The following is a 21,891-nucleotide window of genomic DNA, read 5'->3' as shown; positions in this document are numbered from 1 at the left end:
CGGCCTGGAGCCCCATCGGGAAGTCCAGAATGCAAGTAATGCCATTACAGAGGCTGCCACAAACCCAATGAGATTATAGTCGTGCAGCTGGTTTATCGGAAATTCAACTATAACAATCTTTCATCTGGTTATGCAACAAGCTCTTGCATCTCAAACTCTGGAGGAATTTAGATTTTGGGGTAAAAAATGAGATGATAAAAACATCATAATAATCCACAAGTAATCCACATGACTAAAAAATCAACCAACATATTTGTTTAGAACTATTTTGAACTGTTTTGATTTTTGCATATTTCTCTCCTGATTCAGACAAGACTACAATATTACAATATTATGGGAAGAGAAACATAGTTTAGCAACAGTTTGAAGTTAAAAACGTCTTAATAATTGATGTAACACTAACAAACATGTTTTCACCTCACAAGATGTTAAATGATGGACTGGAGTGGTGTGGATTATTGTGATGTTTTTACCAGCTGTTTGACTCTACTCAACAGTGGCTGGAATTCGATAAGAGCCAAACATTTTATTAAGTATTAATTTGTCAAACCCATCAAAAAAGAGAGAGATGAAAAGAAAAACATCCTAACAGTTACCTCTCCGGATATTTCAGACATTGTACAATGTACAAAGAATACAGCAGATTGCCAAAGCTTGGAGGGGGTCTATCATTCATAATTCTGGAAACAAGCAGTCAAAACTTTTCCCTCCATCTGTATGATAATCTCATTCCAAAACAGAGTCTTTTGCGTCATTCATTATTGTGTCATTCCCAGTCTTCTCACATACACACTGCTTCCGTTCGGCCCATCATTTCTCTAATAGCCCATGCTAAGAGGCCCCCGGTGTAGAAGACATTGGGCTTGGATAATATGCGCCCACACGATGCCAGGTGTCCTGGGACACATGTAGGTTTGGGACACTGCCCTTTTAATAGGTGATAAGAAGGGAAGTCACATTGTGAAAGAAAATGACAAAGAAAGTTGCAATTGACCGACGTGCGTCATCAGACATCTGTCAACACTAGCTGTGATCTAATGATGTTGACCAAGAGTTTGAATGTCTTTAAACACGCACTTGGGATAAAGCTATGCAATGTTGTGCAAAAAAGAAATTCAGATGAGGGATTTTTCTCGAAATGAGAAAAATTTAGGAACAAAATATAATGGTGCATTATAGGAACATAGTAAAAATGTATTATTAAATATGATGCATTTCTTGAATAAATTTCTTGAATATTTCTATAAATGAAATGAAATGAAATTTAAAACATGATTTCTGAAAAAGAAATTTAGTTATCGTTTTTGCAAATGAACTCTTCATATATATATATATATATATATATATATATATATATATATATATATATATATATATATATATATATATATATATATATATACAGTATATATACTGTCACAGTCATGGACTTCTATTAATTTGAAGACACATACTGTTACATATACACACACACACACACACACATATTTAAAACAAAAACAAAAAAATATAATAAAACAAAAAATTATAATTCTTATAACATTATAATAAAATGTTAATAATCACTGTAACTTTAGGTAAAGTGTCCTTAATGTTCATGTGTTTATCTGATAACAATGACACCAGATTGCTTTAGTGCTCTCTCTGGATATTTGCCATGTGTTTATTTCCAAGCAACAAAACATCTACCACACACAGAGACATGCAGAGGTTCTTCACAAGTTATGTTCTCATTAGCTGTATTTTAGGTAAGACTGAAACAAAGTTTTTTTCCTGCAAAGAGGTTAATGTCTGTTACTCACTTGCTGAGGGGGTGTCAGAGTGCACCGGCGGTGTTGAAGGGACAAAATTGGGGAAAAAGAAGGAGCGAAGTGAATGATCGGAGTGGAGAGGAGAGCGCTGAGTTGGCAGGTTTTCACAGCTCCCAGCCACACTGCTGTGGATCTTCAAGTTCAGCGGCTTGTTCTTCTTTTTTGCTCTACAAAGAGAGTCAGAGGAAAAGTAAAGATTGTATTGTTTATTATTTGTATAGCGCACTTAAAAGCAACTCATGTTGGCCAAAGTGCTCTCCAATAAAACAACATATCCAAAACTAAAACAGCTTAAATAAACAAGACCATCATATATATACACCAACTATCTCACATCAAATGCCCTGGCAAGTTAGTGCCCTCTTAAAAGTGTTTTAAAATTACCTAGATGTACAACATTTAATTTCCAGTGGCAGGTCCTTCCAGAGGCGAGGTGCTGCAATTGAAAAGGCACGATCTCCTTTTGACTTTAAGTAGGATTTTGGGACATTTAACTAACATTTTTGAGATGACCTCAATGGCTGTGTCGGAGAATAAAACTGGATCATGTCCGAAATATATTCAGGTGCTAGACCATGCAAGGCTTTAAAAACATAAAGTAAAACCTTAAATTGAACTCTAAAATGAACTGGCAGCCAATGTAACGAAGCTAGCACTGGGGAAACACTGCAGTCTGATTGCTGCATTTTCTAATGCATTTTCTAATGCATTTTCTAATACTTGAAGGCGATTCAACAGAACAGTCCCAATTTGGGAATCCCCAAATACAACAAATTACAGTAATGCAGTCTTGAAACAATAAATGCATTTATAACACACATCAAATCATCAAATGACAGAATTGTCTTTATTTTTGCGATATTTCTTAACTGAAAATATCCCGCCTTTGAACTCTTACCACAGAGTTCACTTGCTTATCAAATTTAATCTCTGAAAGTGAAAGTGAAAGTGAAGTGACATTCAGCCAAGCATGGTGACCCATACTCGGAATTTGTGCTCTGCGTTTAACCCATCCAAAGTGCACACACACAGAGCAGTGAACACACACACACACACTGTGAGCACACACCCGGAGCAGTCGAAGACCACTCCCAGGTTACTTGCTTATGCAGATTTGTGACAATAAGACCTAGATCGGTTAACACATGTGAAGACGGTATAATAGGGCCAAATATTAGGCATTCTGTTTTAGCCTCATTTAACTGTAAAAAGTTCATAGTAGCAAGTCATCCATTTACCTAACTCATCACAATCACCTGCATTCAGTGGAAGATAGAGTTGTGCATCATCTGCATAAAAATGGTATGAAACATTGTATTTTCGACAAATAGAACCAAGCAGAAGCATTTATAAAGAAAATAAAATGGGCCCCAAAATTGATCCTTGGGGAACCCCACAAAAAGAAGCTGCAGAATCAGAAAAGTAATTACCCAACTGAACTATAGAACTTCTGTCCTTTAAATAAAAACAAAACCATCTCAGAGTATTTCCCCGAATGACTTAATCCATTTAAAAGGATGTCATGATCACCATGTCAAATGCTGCCGTAAGGTCAAGAGGAATAAAAATGGCACCCTTTCCTCAATCGGAAGCGAGCATTAAGTCATTGTGCACTTTTAAAAAGGCAGTCTCTGTCCTATACTTTGATCTAAAACCAGACTGAAATTTATCCAAAACTTAATTTTTATTTAAGAATGAGATGAGCTGAACAGCCTTCTCTAATATTTTGGATAAAAAAGGGAGCTTGGAAATGGGGCGATAGTTATTTAAAACTAAAGGATCAAGTCTAGGCTTTTTCAAAAGAGGTTGTATTATAGCGTGTTTTAGGCAAGATGGAACTATACCATTTACTAGGCTACTATTAATAATACTAACAATGTTTGGGGCTACAACATCTAAAACTTGAAGAAGAAGATGGGAAGGAATGACATCTAAAACACAATTTGTAGGTTTTAAATAAAATATTTATTTTTAAAAATTAAAAAGATAATTTGCATAAATTAATAATTTGCATAAATAAAGCAGTGATTCATAACTCCTTCATTCATTATAATGCAATCTTCATCAGAATATCTCACAAAATAAATACTGGCATTATAATATAAATTATATTAATTAATGTAACCCAAATTATGATTTTGTCATAATCCTGTAGCCCTAAACTCATAACAAGTCATTTAATGCTACAGCTTTTGTTGCTGTCTTGAGGACTTCTCACATATCAGCATAACTCACACAATCTGTTAAACAATCTTGCTCACAGCATACAGTATATGAGAAACTGCTTATTTAAACACAAGTTTGCTTGTGAACTAAGGAAAGCTATTCTCCAACTGAGACACAAAATGAGAGATCTCTGGCATCACACAATGAATAAACAGACCACAGGTTATCATGAGGGCACAGTCAGCAATTAAAAAATACATTATAGCATTCAAATCCAATTAGATCCATTTATTTTCTGTGTGGGTGTATGTTTGCAAGGGCAGATGTCTTGCTGTTCAGAATGACCTTCTTTCTTCTCTATGAAAATGTCATCATGTCACCTTTCTCTTAACTTCATTAAGTCTATCATGTTTAATAATCAACCTAATAATGAAACGGACTTGGAAGCAACTGTGAAATCTGGTCTAGATATTTTCCCTCATGATGTCATTAATGCTATGAGCGATTCTCGCTGTCAGATCCAGATGCAGCTGATAATATGCATTCGCATGTGATCAAGTGCTATGCATAACTAAGGATTTACCACTTGTTTTTTTTTTAACCTGTTTACAAGCATTTCTCAATACTGAGTATTTATTTTATTTTTTTCAAAATACTTCATATTCCTCCACTATGCACTTTCTGTCAGCAGTTTATTTTCTGTCAAACCATCAGAACATTTCATCAACCCATTCTATATAGAGCAAACATGGAAATGCAAAACATGGAAATGCAAAACATGAATTTTGCCAAATGTTCTCACTAAATCTATTTTGTATCAAAAGAAAGACAAAATATCCTACAGTTAAGTCCACAGATACCACTGTTGTGCTGTTTGTATTGAGAAATGCACATAAACAATTGTTACAAAAAATTTTATCCATTATTTAAAGGGACAGTTCATTCTAAAAATTCTGACGTTCTTCCAAACGTGTATGACTTTTTTTTGTTTAGTTTTTTTAGCTGTTGAACACAGAAGAATATATTTTGAACAATAAAGTTAACCTAAAAGGTGATGGTAGCCATTGAATTCCATAGTATTGAAAAAAATAATAATGGAAGTCAATGGCTACCGTCAACTGCTTGGTCACAACATTCTTCAAAATATCTTCTTTTGTGTTTTACATAAGAAAGAAACTCATAGAGGTTTGGAACAAGTGGATGGTGAGTCAGTGATTACATAATTTTCATATTTGGGGGAACTATCCCTTTAACATGCAACACAACAAATGAACAGTAACAGCTAAACTACAGACAGAGATGTATAGTAACGAAGTAGAACTACTTCACTACTATACTTAAGTACTAAAAGGCGGTATCTGTACTTTACTAGAGTATTATTTTTTTCTCCTACTTCCACTTTTACTTCAGTACATATTTTCGATGAGTTTAATACTTTTACTGCGATATTTTTTTTTATGTGCTGCATCGTTACTCGTTACAATTATAAAAAATTTTACGAATCATTCCATTACAAACAGAACTGCAGATGGCAGGTTTGATGAAGCTGGCACATCATTGAGCAAATCAAGCGATTAAGACTGTGCGTGCTGACTGAACTGCTGTGAAGAGAGAGATGAACACTGAGCCGAGACAGATAATGACTCATTCCCGAGTCAAGAACCGGTTGCATCGGTTTTCGAATCACCAGTAGTTCTTTCTGACAATTCGATTCAATAAACCAGTTGAAGAAAACAGTTCACCGGTTCTTTTGCGCTCGACGTAATGGCGTCATTGGCGTTGACTGCAAGCCTTCGGTTTACCCACGTTGATAACATTAGCACAGAATCAGTTCAGAATCAATCACCAAAAGAATCAGTTCGGTTCAGACGCTCTGTGTGTCTGTTTTCTTTCACGCTGAATCACACATGCGCAGTATCATCAGCTCCTCGGTTCTCGAATCGGACACGTCTGACAGAAATGGTTCTTGACCACTGATCTATAATATAAGTTATATATATAGATCAGTGTTCTTGACTCGTGAACGAGTCAGTCTGTTGTTCGTTATCTGGCTCGGCTCGGGGTTCATCTTCAGTTCTCTCTTCACAGCAGTTCAGTCAGTGTACTGTTTGAGTGCATGCATTACTCCGGGATATTGGTTTGTTTTAACTCAGAGGGAGTGTCAGCCACATTAAACAAGTTAACAGCTTAAGTCATTTGTGGATTAATGCTTATTGGAGACGCGAACCGTTTAAAACGATTCAGTTCGATTTGGTGAACTGTTTCAAAAAGATCCGGTTACATCGAATGATTCGTTCGTGAACCGGATATCACAAACTGCTTTGTTTTGAACTGTCTTACAACAGACATGGAAGAGAAGACAATGCCGAATAAAGTCGTAGTTTTTGCTATTTTTGGACCAAAATGTATTTTCGATGCTTCAAAAATTCTAACTGACCCTCTGATGTCACATGGACTACTTTGATAATGTTTTTCTTACCTTTCTGGACATGGACAGTATACCGTACACACAGCTTCAATGGAGGGACTGAGAGCTCTCGGACTAAATCTAAAATATCTTAAACTGTGTTCCAAAAATAAACGGAGGTCTTACGGGTTTGAAACAACATGAGGGTAAGTTATTAATGACATAATTTAGCAAATTGGGCGAACTAACCCTTTAATCTGTTTTTTGTTTACAAAAAGTTACAGTCAAAGGAATTGTGATTGTCCTTTAGGTTAATCATTTGAAATAGTAAAAACAATATGTTCAAACTTTTGACTACTTTCTTTAATAAGTTGATAAGGCGCTAATCATGGGAGATTTTAATATTCACGTTGATAATGCAAATGATACATTAGGACTTGCATTTACTGACCTAATAAACTCCTTTGGAGTCAAGCAAAATGTCACCGGGCCCACTCATCGTTTTAATCATACACTAGATCTAATTATATTGCATGGAATCGATCTTACTGCTATAGATATTGTACCCCAAAGTGATGATATTACAGACTATTTCCTTGTATCGTGCATGCTGCGTATAACTGATATTAACTATATGTCTCAGCGTTACCGTCTGGGCAGAACTATTGTTCCAGCCACCAAAGACAGATTCGCAAATAACCTGCCTGATCTATCTCAACTGCTATTTGTACCCAAAAATACACATGAATTAGACGAAATTACTGACAACATGGGCACTATTTTCTCTAATACATTAGAAGCTGTTGCCCCCATCAAATTGAAAAAGGTTAGAGAAAAACGTACTGTGCCGTGGTATAACAGTAATACTCACTCTCTCAAGAAAGTAACTCGTAGTCTTGAACGCAAATGGAGAAAAACTAACTTGGAAGTTTTTAAAATTGCATGGAAAAACAGTATGTCCAGCTATAGACAGGCTCTAAAAACTGCTAGGGCAGAGCATATCCACAAACTCATAGAAAATAACCAAAACAATCCAAGGTTTTTATTTAGCACAGTGGCTAAATTAACAAATTACCGGACGCCACCTGATTCAAATATTCCACCAACGTTAAATAGTAATGACTTTATGAATTTCTTCACTGATAAAATAGATAACATTAGAAATACAATAGCGAATGTAGATTCTACAGCGTCTAACACTTCAGTTTCATCCATCGCACCCAAAGATAAACTGCGGTGCTTTACAAATATAGGACAGGAAGAGCTAAATAAACTTATCACCGTATCTAAACCAACAACATGTTTATTAGATCCTGTACCCACTAAATTACTAAAAGAGCTGTTACCTGTAGCCGAAGAACCGCTTCTCAATATCATTAACTCGTCGTTATCTTTAGGTCACGTCCCAAAACCATTCAAGCTGGCGGTTATCAAGCCTCTTATTAAGAAACCAAAACTAGATCCTAGTGTACTGGCAAATTATAGGCCTATTTCAAATCTTCCATTTATGTCTAAAATTTTAGAAAATGTTGTGTCTGCTCAACTGAGCACCTTCCTGCATAAAAATGATCTGTATGAAGAATTTCAGTCAGGTTTTAGGCCCCACCATAGCACAGAAACTGCACTTGTTAAAATTACAAATGACCTGCTTCTTGCGTCAGATCAAGGCTGCATCTCATTTCTAGTCTTACTTGATCTTAGTGCCGCGTTCGACACCATAGATCATGACATACTCATAGATCGATTACAAAACTATACAGGTATTCAAGGGCAGGCTCTAAGATGGTTTAGATCCTACCTGTCCGATCGCTACCATTTTGTTTACTTAAATGGGGTGTCATCTCATTTATCATCAGTAAAATATGGAGTGCCACAAGGATCCGTCCTAGGTCCCCTTCTATTTTCAATATACATGTTGCCCCTTGGTAATATTATTAGAAAATACGGAATTAGCTTCCACTGTTATGCTGATGATACTCAGCTATATATCTCAACGAGACCAGATGAAACTTCCCAATTATCTAAGCTAACAGAGTGTGTTAAAAATGTAAAAGATTGGATGACAAATAATTTTCTCCAATTAAATTCGGATAAGACAGAGATATTAATTATTGGACCAAAAAACACCACACAGAATCTTGTAGATTACAATCTGCAACTAGACGGATGTACTGTTAATTCCTCTACAGTCAGAAATCTGGGTGTTATATTGGACAGCAATTTGTCTTTTGAAAATCATATTTCCAATGTTACAAAAACTGCATTCTTCCATCTTAGAAACATTGCCAAGCTACGAAACATGTTATCTGTTTCTGATGCAGAAAAGCTAGTTCATGCTTTCATGACCTCTAGACTGGACTATTGTAATGCACTTCTAGGTGGTTGTCCTGCTTCGTCAATAAACAAGCTACAGGTAGTCCAAAATGCAGCAGCTAGAGTCCTTACCAGGTCAAGAAAATATGATCATATTACCCCAATTTTACAGTCCCTGCACTGGCTACCTATTAAGTTCCGTATCAGTTACACATTATCATTACTTACCTATAAGGCCCTAAATGGTTTAGCTCCTGCGTACCTAACTAGCCTTCTACCACGCTACAACCCATCACACACCCTAAGGTCACAAAACGCTGGACTTTTGGTAGTTCCTAGGATAGCAAAGTCCACTAAAGGAGGTAGAGCTTTTTCACATTTGGCTCCCAAACTCTGGAATAGCCTTCCTGATAATGTTCGGGGTTCAGACACACTCTCTCTGTTTAAATCTAGATTAAAAACGCATCACTTTCACCAAGCATTCGAATAATGTATCTCTTAAATTGTGAGTGTAGTTGCATCTGCATTTTTATTCTTTAGCTTGGGTTAAACTAATTTTACTTTGTTGGATCAGCAGCTATGCTAATGATGTCTCTATTTTGTTTCTATGTAACTAGGATTTACACAAGCTCCAGTCTGGATCCAGAACACCTGAGAAGAGATGAAGCTGACCCTCAGAGGACCCCAGATGATGCTAACCTTGAATCAACAAACAGAACTAACAATTATTGCTACACGTGTGACTGCATCATATAATTACTATTAATTAATAATATTGATAGTTCATCATCTAGCTGACTACGTCTTGTATTATTATTATTATTTTTATTTTTCTAAAATCCTGTCAAACGTGCACAAACTACTAGCTACTACTAAATATTGTAGAAACATAATTTTCTGTAAATTTGCTTTGTAACGATTTGTATTGTAAAAAGCGCTATACAAATAAACTTGAATTGAATTGAATTGAATAATAACTACATAACACAATACTTGTACTTTTACTTTCAGTACTTGAGTAGTAAATTTTCAAATAGACTACTTGCAATACTTAAGTACAAAAAATGTTGAATACTTTAGTACTTCTACTTAAGTGCGGTGCTTAAAGAGCACTTCAACTTCTACTCAAATAATTTTAAAGCACTTGTACTTTTACTCAATTCTGGGTCTCTAGTACTTTATACATCTCTGACTACAGAATAAATAGTGTGAATCTATCATACTGATAAAACTTTTTTTTTTTTTTTTTTCAAATGATCTTGCATGCCAGATTGGACTCCTCCACAAATCAAATTTGTGTTTGACCACCCAAATTTAATTGGTAAATAGACAGCAAAACAGTTTTCACCATATGAAAGAGCTTGAGTTGAATCAAAAGAAAAGTGTGGGCATCAAAACATCCCTGAGTGACCATTTCCAATGGTCAGATCATTTACTGAAACCACTTCTAAATGTAATAAATGAACAAAATGGATTTGATTTTACCCTGTGTAAATGTGGTGTCCTTTTGGTAAAAGCATTGATATTTATGAAGCTTTGTAATAGGATGGATTGACACAAATGTCAACTAATAACAAATTAAAAAGGAACACTTACAACATGATGCAAAGCTTTAACAGAAGAATAATTTTATGACAAAAAAGGAGGAAAGAAATTTATTGTTCAGTAATGGTAAGATATTTTTGGTGCATTGTGAGCATGTTTGTGTGTCTACCACCAATAACAACAATGTGCAAGACTCTGAGAGCACAATGCATTAGTGTTTGGATTTGACAAATACTGACAGTGTGTACAAGAGAAGCTTTCTTATTGTGCAGGAATAAGCAGAACGGTGAGGTGTGTGAACACGAATGTGAAGAAAAAAGGGAACAAACAGACAAATAAAGATGGATCAACAGGGTGACAGGCAGATAAACTGACTGGCAGCAAACTACTGTGGCAGATTCTTTTTTTATGCTTTTTGCTTCACTTCATGGTCTCGCTCTTTTTTATTTATTTATTTATTTTATTGTGTTTTCTTGAAGTTTAAGGTTGGATGTAAAGTGCCAAATAATCTGACATTTGCATCAAAATATTACGCAGTATGAGGTTCGACATGAATGTTAAAACAAAACAAAAATTGATAGCGCTGTTAACGGATTAAAACTGGTAATTTAATCAAACATTTAAAAGTAACCAAATCATTAAATAGACTTTACAAATAGTGTCTACTTAAAAAAGTCTAAAATAATAAACCAGTATATTAATAACTTATATCCATGTTAATGAATATAACTATATTACTCACCAACAGACTAGAGGAAAAAACATTATTGTCATAATGTATTTTTTAATTAAATATGGGGAAACTATCCCTGTAATTGTTAAATAAATAAATTCATAAAATTTAAGTCTATCACTGACCTACAGATCACAAGAATAAATTGTATGTTTCAATGAACATAATTTATATATATATATATATATATATATATATATATATATATATATATATATATATATATATATATATATATATATATATATATATATATATATATAGTTTCACATATAGACCAAATATATTCCCAAAGAGGAAAAATAATATACCTCCACATTTTACTGACTTTGTGAAAGAAAGCAGCCGCAGTGAGCGTGTTGTTTTTGTAGAGCTGTCAAAGGTTTTTGGAAATGATCTGTTTGTTTGGTGCGTGTGTGGCAGTTCTGTCACTGATGACAATGATATGTAAGTGTCCAAGCGCGGAAGGCATTAGTGTGTGGATATGACACATACTGACAGCACATGTTCTTGAAGGTGTGTGTGAGTGTGTGGCGATACTGAAGCTTTTGCTACATGACGCAAGCCTTAAAAGGTGACAGGGAGAGACCCTGACATGCTGTTACTACTAACCTCAGAAATTATATTTAAAAGAGAAAATTATCAAGAAGCAAGGAGCTAGAGGCCATTACTACCATATTAATTACAAATTATTTATTCGAAATCATGCACATAATAGCCACACTTGGCTTTAAATGCACCACAAATGATGAAAAAAACAGATATTTTAGTGGAAACTATGGTTATCACAGTAAATGTATTAAAATATCTCAGCCAGTGACACACACACATAAGATTAATCATATCCTATTTCAAAAGCACCTCTAATTATGGTCATTAAAGAAAGTTCACAGTCTAATTGTCCATTTATCTTTTACAGTTTCATTTCTTCAGGTCTTTCTTCTTAAAACTCTACAACTACAAAACTACAGTCAAACTGTGATTAACTGAAATGATTCATTAAAGTAATTTAAAGCAATAAATATGTTCAGATTGAGTCTGGCTTTTAAGTAAACATTACAAATTCCAGTAATCAAACAAAACCTCATTGATTTTCAAGAACTGACACTCTTTGAATTTATGAGCTGAAATTTAAATTAAACTGGCCATAACACACAGAAAATGTGATTATAATGACAGGAAAAGGCTATTTACTGAATTGTTACAGGCAAAGAAAATAAACTCTTCTACCTATTTATCCACCTTTCCATCCACCCATCCATCCATCCATCTATCTTCTCTCATTCATCCATCCATCTTCTCTCCATCCATCTTCTATCAATCATCCATCCATCATTCATCTATCTTTTCTCAATTCATCCATCTTTTGTCCGATTCATCCATCAATCCATCTTTTCTCCATCTATCTTCTATCTATTCATCCATCCTCTTTCCACCAATCCGTCCTTTATCCATCCATTCATCTATCCATTCATCTTCATTCCATCTTGCTTCTATCTATTATCCATCCATCTTCTATGTATCCATCCATGCATCCAACTTCTCTCCATCTATCTTTTATCTATTCATCCATCCTTTATCCATCCATTCATCTATCCATTCATCATCTCTCCATCTTTCTTCCATCTATTACCCGTCCATCTTCTATCTATCCATCCATCCATTCAACTCCTCTCTATTTATTTTCTAACTTTTCATCCATCCATATTTATCCACCTTTCCATCCATCCATCTTCTATCTATTCATCCATCCATCTATCTTCTCTCATTCATCCATCCATCTTCTCTCCATCTTTCTTCCATCTATTATCCATCCATCCTATATCTATCCATCCATCCCTCCTCTGTCTATGCATCCATCTTCTATCCATTCTTTTGTTTATCTATCTTCTATCTATTCATCCATCTTCTATCCATTAATCCATCATCCAGGCTTTTTAATTTTTTCAAATAAGACTTTGTCAAGCCAACATTCTTTTGTTTTTTTGTTTTTTTGTAGAGAAACTTTGCTTTTCTAGATAGAAATTACAATTCTATTAATTTATTTGACTTTAAATGTACAACCCGAATTCCGGAAAAGTTGGGACGTTTTTTAAATTTTAATAAAATGAAAACTAAAAGACTTTCAAATCACATGAGCCAATATTTTATTCACAATAGAACATAGATAACATAGCAAATGTTTAAACTGAGAAAGTTTACAATTTTATGCACAAAATGAGCTCATTTCAATTTTGATTTCTGCTACAGGTCTCAAAATAGTTGGGACGGGGCATGTTTACCATGGTTTAGCATCTCCTTTTCTTTTCAAAACAGTTTGAAGACGTCTGGGCATTGAGGCTATGAGTTGCTGGAGTTTTGCTGTTGGAATTTGGTCCCATTCTTGCCTTATATAGATTTCCAGCTGCTGAAGAGTTCGTGGTCGTCTTTGACGTATTTTTTGTTTAATGATGCGCCAAATGTTCTCTATAGGTGAAAGATCTTGACTGCAGGCAGGCCAGGTTAGCACCCGGACTCTTCTATGACGAAGCCATGCTGTTGTTATAGCTGCAGTATGTGGTTTTGCATTGTCCTGCTGAAATAAACAAGGCCTTCCCTGAAATAGACGTTGTTTGGAGGGAAGCATATGTTGCTCTAAAACCTTTATATACCTTTCAGCATTCACAGAGCCTTCCAAAACATACAAGCTGCCCATACCGTATGCACTTATGCACCCCCATACCATCAGAGATGCTGGCTTTTGAACTGAACGCTGATAACATGCTGGAAGGTCTCCCTCCTCTTTAGCCCGGAGGACACGGCGTCCGTGATTTCCAACAAGAATGTCAAATTTGGACTCGTCTGACCATAAAACACTATTCCACTTTGAAATAGTCCATTTTAAAATAGCCTTGGCCCACAGGACACGACGGCGCTTCTGGACCATGTTCACATATGGCTTCCTTTTTGCATGATAGAGCTTTAGTTGGCATCTGCTGATGGCACGGCGGATTGTGTTTACCGACAGTGGTTTCTGAAAGTATTCCTGGGCCCATTTAGTAATGTCATTGACACAATCATGCCGATGAGTGATGCCCTGTCGTCTGAGAGCCCGAAGACCACGGGCATCCAATAAAGGTCTCCGGCCTTGTCCCTTACGCACAGAGATTTCTCCAGTTTCTCTGAATCTTTTGATGATGTTATGCACTGTAGATGATGAGATTTGCAAAGCCTTTGCAATTTGACTTTGAGGAACATTGTTTTTAAAGTTTTCCACAATTTTTTTACGCAGTCTTTCACAGATTGGAGAGCCTCTGCCCATCTTTACTTCTGAGAGACTCTGCTTCTCTAAGACAAAGCTTTTATAGCTAATCATGTTACAGACCTGATATCAATTAACTTAATTAATCACTAGATGTTCTCCCAGCTGAATCTTTTCAAAACTGCTTGCTTTTTTAGCCATTTGTTGCCCCCGTGCCAACTTTTTTGAGACCTGTAGCAGGCATTAAATTTTAAATGAGCTAATTAAGTGGATAAAAGTGTAAAATTTCTCAGTTTAAACATTTGCTACGTTATCTATGTTCTATTGTGAATAAAATATTGGCTCATGTGATTTGAAATTCCTTTAGTTTTCATTTTATTAAAATTTAAAAAATGTCCCTTTTCCGGAATTCGGGTTGTAGCACGTCAATCCCCTCTCTCTCTCTCTCTCTCTCTCTCTCTCTTTCTCTATATGAGAAACCGAATTACAACACTATAATACACAGAAACACACTCACATACACACAATATCTGCCCATAAGCATCACATTAAAGAAACAAACTGCGGCTGGCCACTTTATATTGGTCAAATGGCTACTTTCTGCCAAAGTGGGCAGTTCTTATCTGGACTCAGCAGTAATGAGCAGCAGTCTTAATGCCCCTAGTCAGGTTATGTGAGACTGCAGCATAATGCCTGTTGTGGACTCTCTCCTCAGAAAGACCAGTGCTAATATGGAGGAACATGGATAGTAAGGCTTCATTACATATCACCTACACTCATTATTTGCAACTCTGCTCTGCGTAATGGATGGGAAAATGTGTCATTGAGGTGAAGGAGAGGAGCAGGGGTGCAATTTAATTTATCTACTTAACAAGGTTTTATATTCAAGATCAAGTGCTAGAGACTCACAACACAGACTGTAAATGAGAACAAAGTGTGTACTTGTGTTCATGTGTGAAAACAAAAACAAAAATCGACCATGGTAACCAGAGATTTAGAAAAAAATGCCAATTAGCACGGCTAACAAAATATATTATTATTTCTCACACTTAGTAACAGTAACAGTAAAAGAAGTAACAGTAACTATGACATTTTGGCTAAAACTGTGGTTACCATGGTGAACTTCTGAAGGCAAAGAAAGGCTAATAACTCTGTTATGGCTTTTTCTTCTTTCTTATTAAAGAAAAAGTTCATCCAAATATTTAAATTTGCTGAAAATGTACTCACCCTCAGGCCATCCAAGATGAACATGAGCTTGTTTCTTTTTCAGAATGGGTGCAATCAGAATGAGAATCCAAACAGCTGATTAAAACATGACAATAATCCACACGACTCCAGTCCATCAATTAAAGTCTTGTTTTCTGAAAAGCTGCATGTTTGTAAGAAACAAACCCATTAAGAATTTTTAACTTCAGACCATTGCTTCCATCTAAAATACGAGTCCTCTATCCATAATATTGCTTTCTCCAATGAAAAAGAGTTCTCATCTGAATGAGGAGTGACATATACATAGATCAAGGACCTTTTAAAAGTAAAACCAGTTCAAACCAAATATGTGGGTTGATTTTGATGTGAGAGAACAACAGGAGATGGACTTTTTCCACTGGAGAAAATGTAATTATGGACTTTGGACTGGTATTTAGGGCAGAACCGACAGTTTAAAATTAAAATCCCTTAATGATGGATTTGTTTCCTACAAACATGCAGATTTTTGCTTTACAAGACATTAATTGTTGGACTGGAGTCATGTGGATTACTTGTGGATTATTATGATGTTTTATCAGCTGAATGGACTTTCATTCTGATGGCACCCATTCACTGCAGAGGATCCATTGATGAGCAAGTGATGTGATGATCAATTTCTCAAAATCTATTCTGGTGAAGAAACAAACTCATCTACATCTTAGATGTCCTGAGGGTGAATACATATTCAGCTAATTATAATTTTTGTATTGAACTTTTCCTTTAAGTTAATAACAGCAAGTCAAGAGAGAAAATCTGTATTATATAAAAGGGAATTTCATAGCATAAACAAATAAATCATAGCATGTCTCTTTAATTGAGCAACATTTCATACTGTGATGTAACTAATAATTCAGATCACTGTCAGACTGCACTGCATACATATGACTGAGATGAAAGACAGATAGGAAGTGGGAACTGATTCATTGATATAGGTGGTCTCCAGATACTCGTTCAGGGTCTCCAGGCAGGTTTGTGTCGGACAGCCCGACTCCCTTCAGTAGTGTACGGCTGTGATAAATCAATGATACGCAGGGATGCAACTGAAGCCCGGGCCCTCTTAAACGCTCATTTAAATTCCCAATCATGATTTCAATCTGGGTGGGAGGGAGGGTTAGAGCAGCTCATTACAAAGGCCAGACTGAGGAAAGTAAAAACCGGCTACACTGGTGCTTATATGCCTTTAACCTGACCACTGATTAATGGGACAAAGAAAAGAAAAAAAAGGCTGGCATTGACATGGATGAGGTTTTCCTTATAGTCCAATCACTCAAACACACAGTGCATATACACACATGAAGGGAAATTTACAGAAAGCGTAAGCGTGAGAGTGAAATAGGATAGATATATATATATATATATTATATTATATTACATATTATTTTGAAAGCCTTTTTAAGACAAGATTATATGAAACAAAAACTATACAATTACATTGAAATTTTATATAATATATTTGTGAATTATTATGGTAGGCATAGTATTTGTTTTTCATTTAATTTGCTAAAGCTAAAATGCATATTTAATTTTCAAAAACTTGGTGATGGAATTACTTCAGTGAGAATCATCAATGAAAATAATGAGAAATACAAACTCAAAAGTAAAACAATTAGATGAGAATAGTCTTTATGAAAAATATTGTGATAAATCTGAGTGTTTTCATAAGATTAACCAGTTCAGCCAGATCTGAGTCCAATTGCATGTGTGTTAAAGTCATGATTTGTGAAAGGAACCGAGTGGATTTGTCCCGACTCAGATAGTGATGTGTGGGATTCAATTAGCTGTGTGAATTTATGAGTTATTTGTGCACACTTTGAAGAGAGAGACCATTAAACACAATTTTATGACTGCTCTCAATAATCCACAAGTAAACACGACTCCAGACCACCAAGTAACATCTTGTGAGAAAAACTTTTTCACTAGAGAAAGCAATATGGATAAAGGATTTGTATTTTTAGCCAGAAGCAAGAATTTGAGGTTAAAAATGTCTTAATGATCGATTTGTTTGTTTTATATTTATTATTTTATTTTATTATTTGTTTCATACAGCTTTTCATTTCACAATACATTAATTAATGGACTGAAGTTGTGTGGATTACTTTTGGATTATTGTGATGTTTTTATCAGCTTTTTGGACTCTCACTCTGACGGCACCCATTCACTGCAGAGGATCCATTGGTGAGCAAGTGATGTAATGCTACACTTCTCCAAACCTGTTCTGATGATGAAACAAACTCATCCTCATCTTGGATGGCCTGAGGCTGAGTTAATTTTCAGCAATTTTCCATTTTTGGGTGAACTATTCCTTAAAAAAAAAAAAAAAACTATTGGTAATGCATGCTTCAACACCAGATCTTCCCTCGCTCTGTTTAACAAGTAGTATTTTAAAATGACTAGGCTACAAAAAAACCAAAGAACCTCCTTTGTTCATTAGCAACTTCAATTAACATTCACTGTTAGGTCAAAAATTTGATGAAAGTACAAAATGTTAGCGAAAAGAAATCCATTTCCCCAGACCAGAAATTCAAAAGAGATTTCTTCACATATTTCAATTACCGTTATATTATATAATTATAATTATAAGGCGCACCGGATTATAAGGCACACCTTCAATGAATGGCCTGTTTTAGAACTGTTTTCATAAATAGGGCATACCGGATTATAAGGCGCATAGAATAGACCATTGGTTCTCAAACCCTCGGCCCGCAGGGCGCATGCGGCCTGTCACGAATTAAAAGGCGGCCCACCATATGCTGAACACAATAATAAAAAAAAAACTTTTAGTTTTACAATTAATTTTATTTTGTACATTAATTAAAAAAAAATAGGCTACTAAAGAAATATAAGCTATAACCTAATGTTTTTATGTGAAATTATTTTGTTTTTCATAAATTATTTTCAGACATGAGCAGACTCACAAAACATTACGAACACATACAAGCGCGCACTTTGGCAGAATTCAATTCAAATAGTCATCAACAGCTATTAGTTCGGTAAAATTGAGCATCAGAAATGACAAATTTGTTTTTAAGGAAGAAAAAAATAAACGTGGAGAATGCCAGGGACTGAACACATACAAAAAAGAATAGTCGCAGTATGTAGTGAAGGAGGATTTTCGGTTTGCCCCGCAACTCACTTGAGTTCAAGCAAATAGAAAAACTATATGCAGCAATCATCCTTAATTGAAGAAATGTGGCAAAACATCTCTGGAGAGAACCTCATATTATTAAATTCGAAATAGCTTTCCATATTTGGATCAACATAGGCTACATTTGTGAACACACATTTTCTGCAATGTCGCGCGTCCGGCAATGCTCCCGTGCGCGTCTTACAGACTGCATCTTAAAGCTTTCCGCATCCGCGAGCCCGCTACGGACCGCTAGGTAGGCATGACGTAAAAATCGCCATCGGAGAATGTGTGCCGAGGCTCTGAGCAGACGACCGCGCGGACAGGTGCGCGTGGTCAGTAGGCTTCAAAAGCACAATTGCACATGTTCAGGCAGTGTGATGAAGCCCATTGCCAATCGAACCTGTGCAATCCGTCAATAAAGAATATAAAGACAGCGATGTGCAATAATTCTGGGAAATTGTTTGTACACATGTTTGTTGCAGAGCGGACCATCAGCATATGCTTTCGGAAGAATAAATGGAAGAAGTCCGCGTGTACAGCCAGCGAAAATATTTATTTATTTCAATGAATCTAATTGATTAGATATCATAATATTTAGGCTATAATATTATAAATCAGGTTGGTTTGTATTGGTGACGTAATATGTAAATTATATGCGTGTGGCCCGCGAGACTTGCACTTGGACCATAATGCGGCCCGGTGGAAAAAAAAAGGTTGAGAACCACTGGAATAGAAGATACTGCAGTCAAACGTTTGACTGGGTTTGTGTTATGCATCCACTAGATGGAGCTGTGCTAAAGGGAATGTCAACATTTTGACAGAGCGCCTTGATCCATATATAAGGCTCTCCGGATTATAAGGCGCACTGTCGTTTTTTGAGAAAATTAAAGGCTTTTAAGGGCGCCTTATAGTGCGGAAAATACAGTACAAATTTAATTCTAAATCACTTTTCAGATGCGATTCCATCTGTATGTATTATTTGTTTAATGACTCATTTGCATGTTAATACAGTACTCTAGATTATCACACATAACCCTAAACTGTTCATTAATTAGACAAAGCCTTATACAAAAACCAGTAATGGATGCGCAACCAAAAATGGCCTTATTCCACTGGTTTTTATTTTATACAATCTTAATACAAATCTAATATTAACATATATCTATACACAAAATGTGTTTTGGCATTCCATTGCATTATAATATGCTTGATTCGCTCATTTTTATATGACTTCTGTGAGCGCAAAGGAACATGATCCTATTTCCATATCCTTTAGATTGAAGCCCCGACACCACAATAGCCCTGAACAATATGCAATGATCAAACACAGGTCTGCTCCTCTTCTCATTTCAAAAGTTTTCAGCCATAAAAAAACACTCTCATTAAAAGTGAGCGATTTGGAGAGAGACAGAGTTAAAGGGAGGTAACAGACCTAATCAATCCCAACACAAAGGCTCACAACGAAGTGGATGCAAATTTCTCAATTTCAAGTAAATCACAGCAGAATAACCTGAAGAAAAGGCTTCACGGCATGATTCATGCGCCTCCTCCCCCGTATTCCACCCCTTCCCTGTCCCCTCTCCTGTATTTACTCCATTTTTTCATCAGAGTCTCCCAAGCTCATCAGAATAAATAAAGGAGTGCTTAACATTTGCCATAAAGGCAGCAATTCCCACGCATATACACAGTCTCATTAAATACTGCACAAACACACCTTAATTTTCATAATGTGCACAGATATTCTTTTAGACAACTTAATAAATGTAAACTTTCGCACATGCATAATAAAGTTGCATGTTCTTTATAGTGTTCATTTTGAATGGGATTAGTAAATGTCATCTGCGTGACAAAGTAATGGAGTGCAACTTTAATTGGGGTCTATTTGACACTGCTATATGACATCAAAAGACATTTTCTGTAGCTTTTCAAGACAAGCACATTTCTATGAAAATTCTAATAATGCAATGAAATTGATCATTTATAATATATTCTTTTTTATTATTATTTTATAATAAAAAATTATTTGAATGTAAATTGTTTATACATCATGGTAGTATTTGTTGTTCTATATTGAATTTGCTGATGCTAAAATGCTTATTTTCTGAAGAAAATTTCCAAAATAAATGTACTTCTGAAACTCTATTAAGATTTTTTTTGTATTCAGGCTTTTCAGGATGCCTTAAACTGTTTTATTTATTTATTTATTTATTTATTTATTTATTTATTTATTATTATTATTGTGGCTTTTCAAAGACAAGCATATTTCCATTAAAATTCTGATACTGCATGTGAATAAAAAAATAAAATAAAATTATAAAATATAAATTAATGTGAAATTAGTTTATATTTTATTTTAAGTGTTTATACATTATGGTAGTATTTATTGTATTTTTTTTTTTTTTTGCTGATATTATTCACCCACAAATATGTCATATGATATTCATTGTACTGTAATTGTGTCTTTTAAAGGCATAATTCTCCCAAAAATTAAAACTTGGTGTTTAACAACTGTTGGCTTCTTCTCTGAAAGATAGAATGTTGTAGTCCAAATAACATTCACTGCCTTACAATGTAAGGCCAAAGAAGAAAGACAGAAAAAAGAAAGGTTGTCACAGTACATGATGACAGAATTATCATATTTGGGTGAACTATCCCTTTGAGGTTGGAACCTAATTTTTGCCAGATAAATTTAAAAAATCTATTATATTTAAATTCACATTTATGCATTTTGCAAACATTTATCTAAAGCGAGTTTGTGAATGCATACATTTCATGCTTTCCCTGGGAATCATACCCATGACTTGGGAATCGTTAGCACCAGGCTCTACTGTTTGAGCTACAGGAATAACATAATTTGTTTATAACAGAAGCTTTACAAAAACATCAGTGCAGTTTGACTGTAGTTTAAATCATGAGTAGCATGTAATTTAGGAAGCCACAGTTTTAAAGCAGCTTCCCCAACACTGCTAACTGTCATCCGGCTCATCAACTAGTTAACTGGCACAGAGGCCTGGTGAGACATTGGCCTTTATGCAGATGCATGTTGATGCTCATTAGCATAGCAAATAAGCCTTGCTAATTATCTGTACAGCAGAGAGCAGCACTCAGCTTGAAAAGGACAGAGAGAGAGAGAGAGAGAGAGAGGTGGCCTGGGTACATAAGCAAAATTAATAGCCCTCCACTCCACTCCACGCAAAAAAAAAAAAAAAAGTTTAGGAGGCGACAGGAGTGTTTTCAAATGAAGGGTGAGAATATGACGACAGGGTTATATATATATATATATATCAATATATATATATACAA

The 21,891-nt window shown here is 35.3% G+C and overlaps 1 protein-coding gene across 1 annotated transcript in view; it reads right to left on the bottom strand.

Annotated features, from left to right (window-relative positions):
- The window catches only part of LOC132139996 (kinase suppressor of Ras 2-like), a 103,071-nt gene that overhangs the window by 54,295 nt on the left and 26,885 nt on the right, over positions 1-21,891 (bottom strand). The window contains exon 6 of the mRNA XM_059548741.1: positions 1,803-1,978. Within this exon, the coding sequence (XP_059404724.1) occupies positions 1,803-1,978 (176 nt within the window). The remainder of the gene's footprint in view (positions 1-1,802; positions 1,979-21,891) is intronic.

This window comes from Carassius carassius, chromosome 4 (genome assembly GCF_963082965.1).
Source record: "Carassius carassius chromosome 4, fCarCar2.1, whole genome shotgun sequence".
Classification (NCBI taxonomy): Eukaryota; Metazoa; Chordata; class Actinopteri; order Cypriniformes; family Cyprinidae; genus Carassius; species Carassius carassius.
Note: the sequence above shows the minus strand (reverse complement) of the source record. Positions and strands in the feature narration are given on the sequence as shown.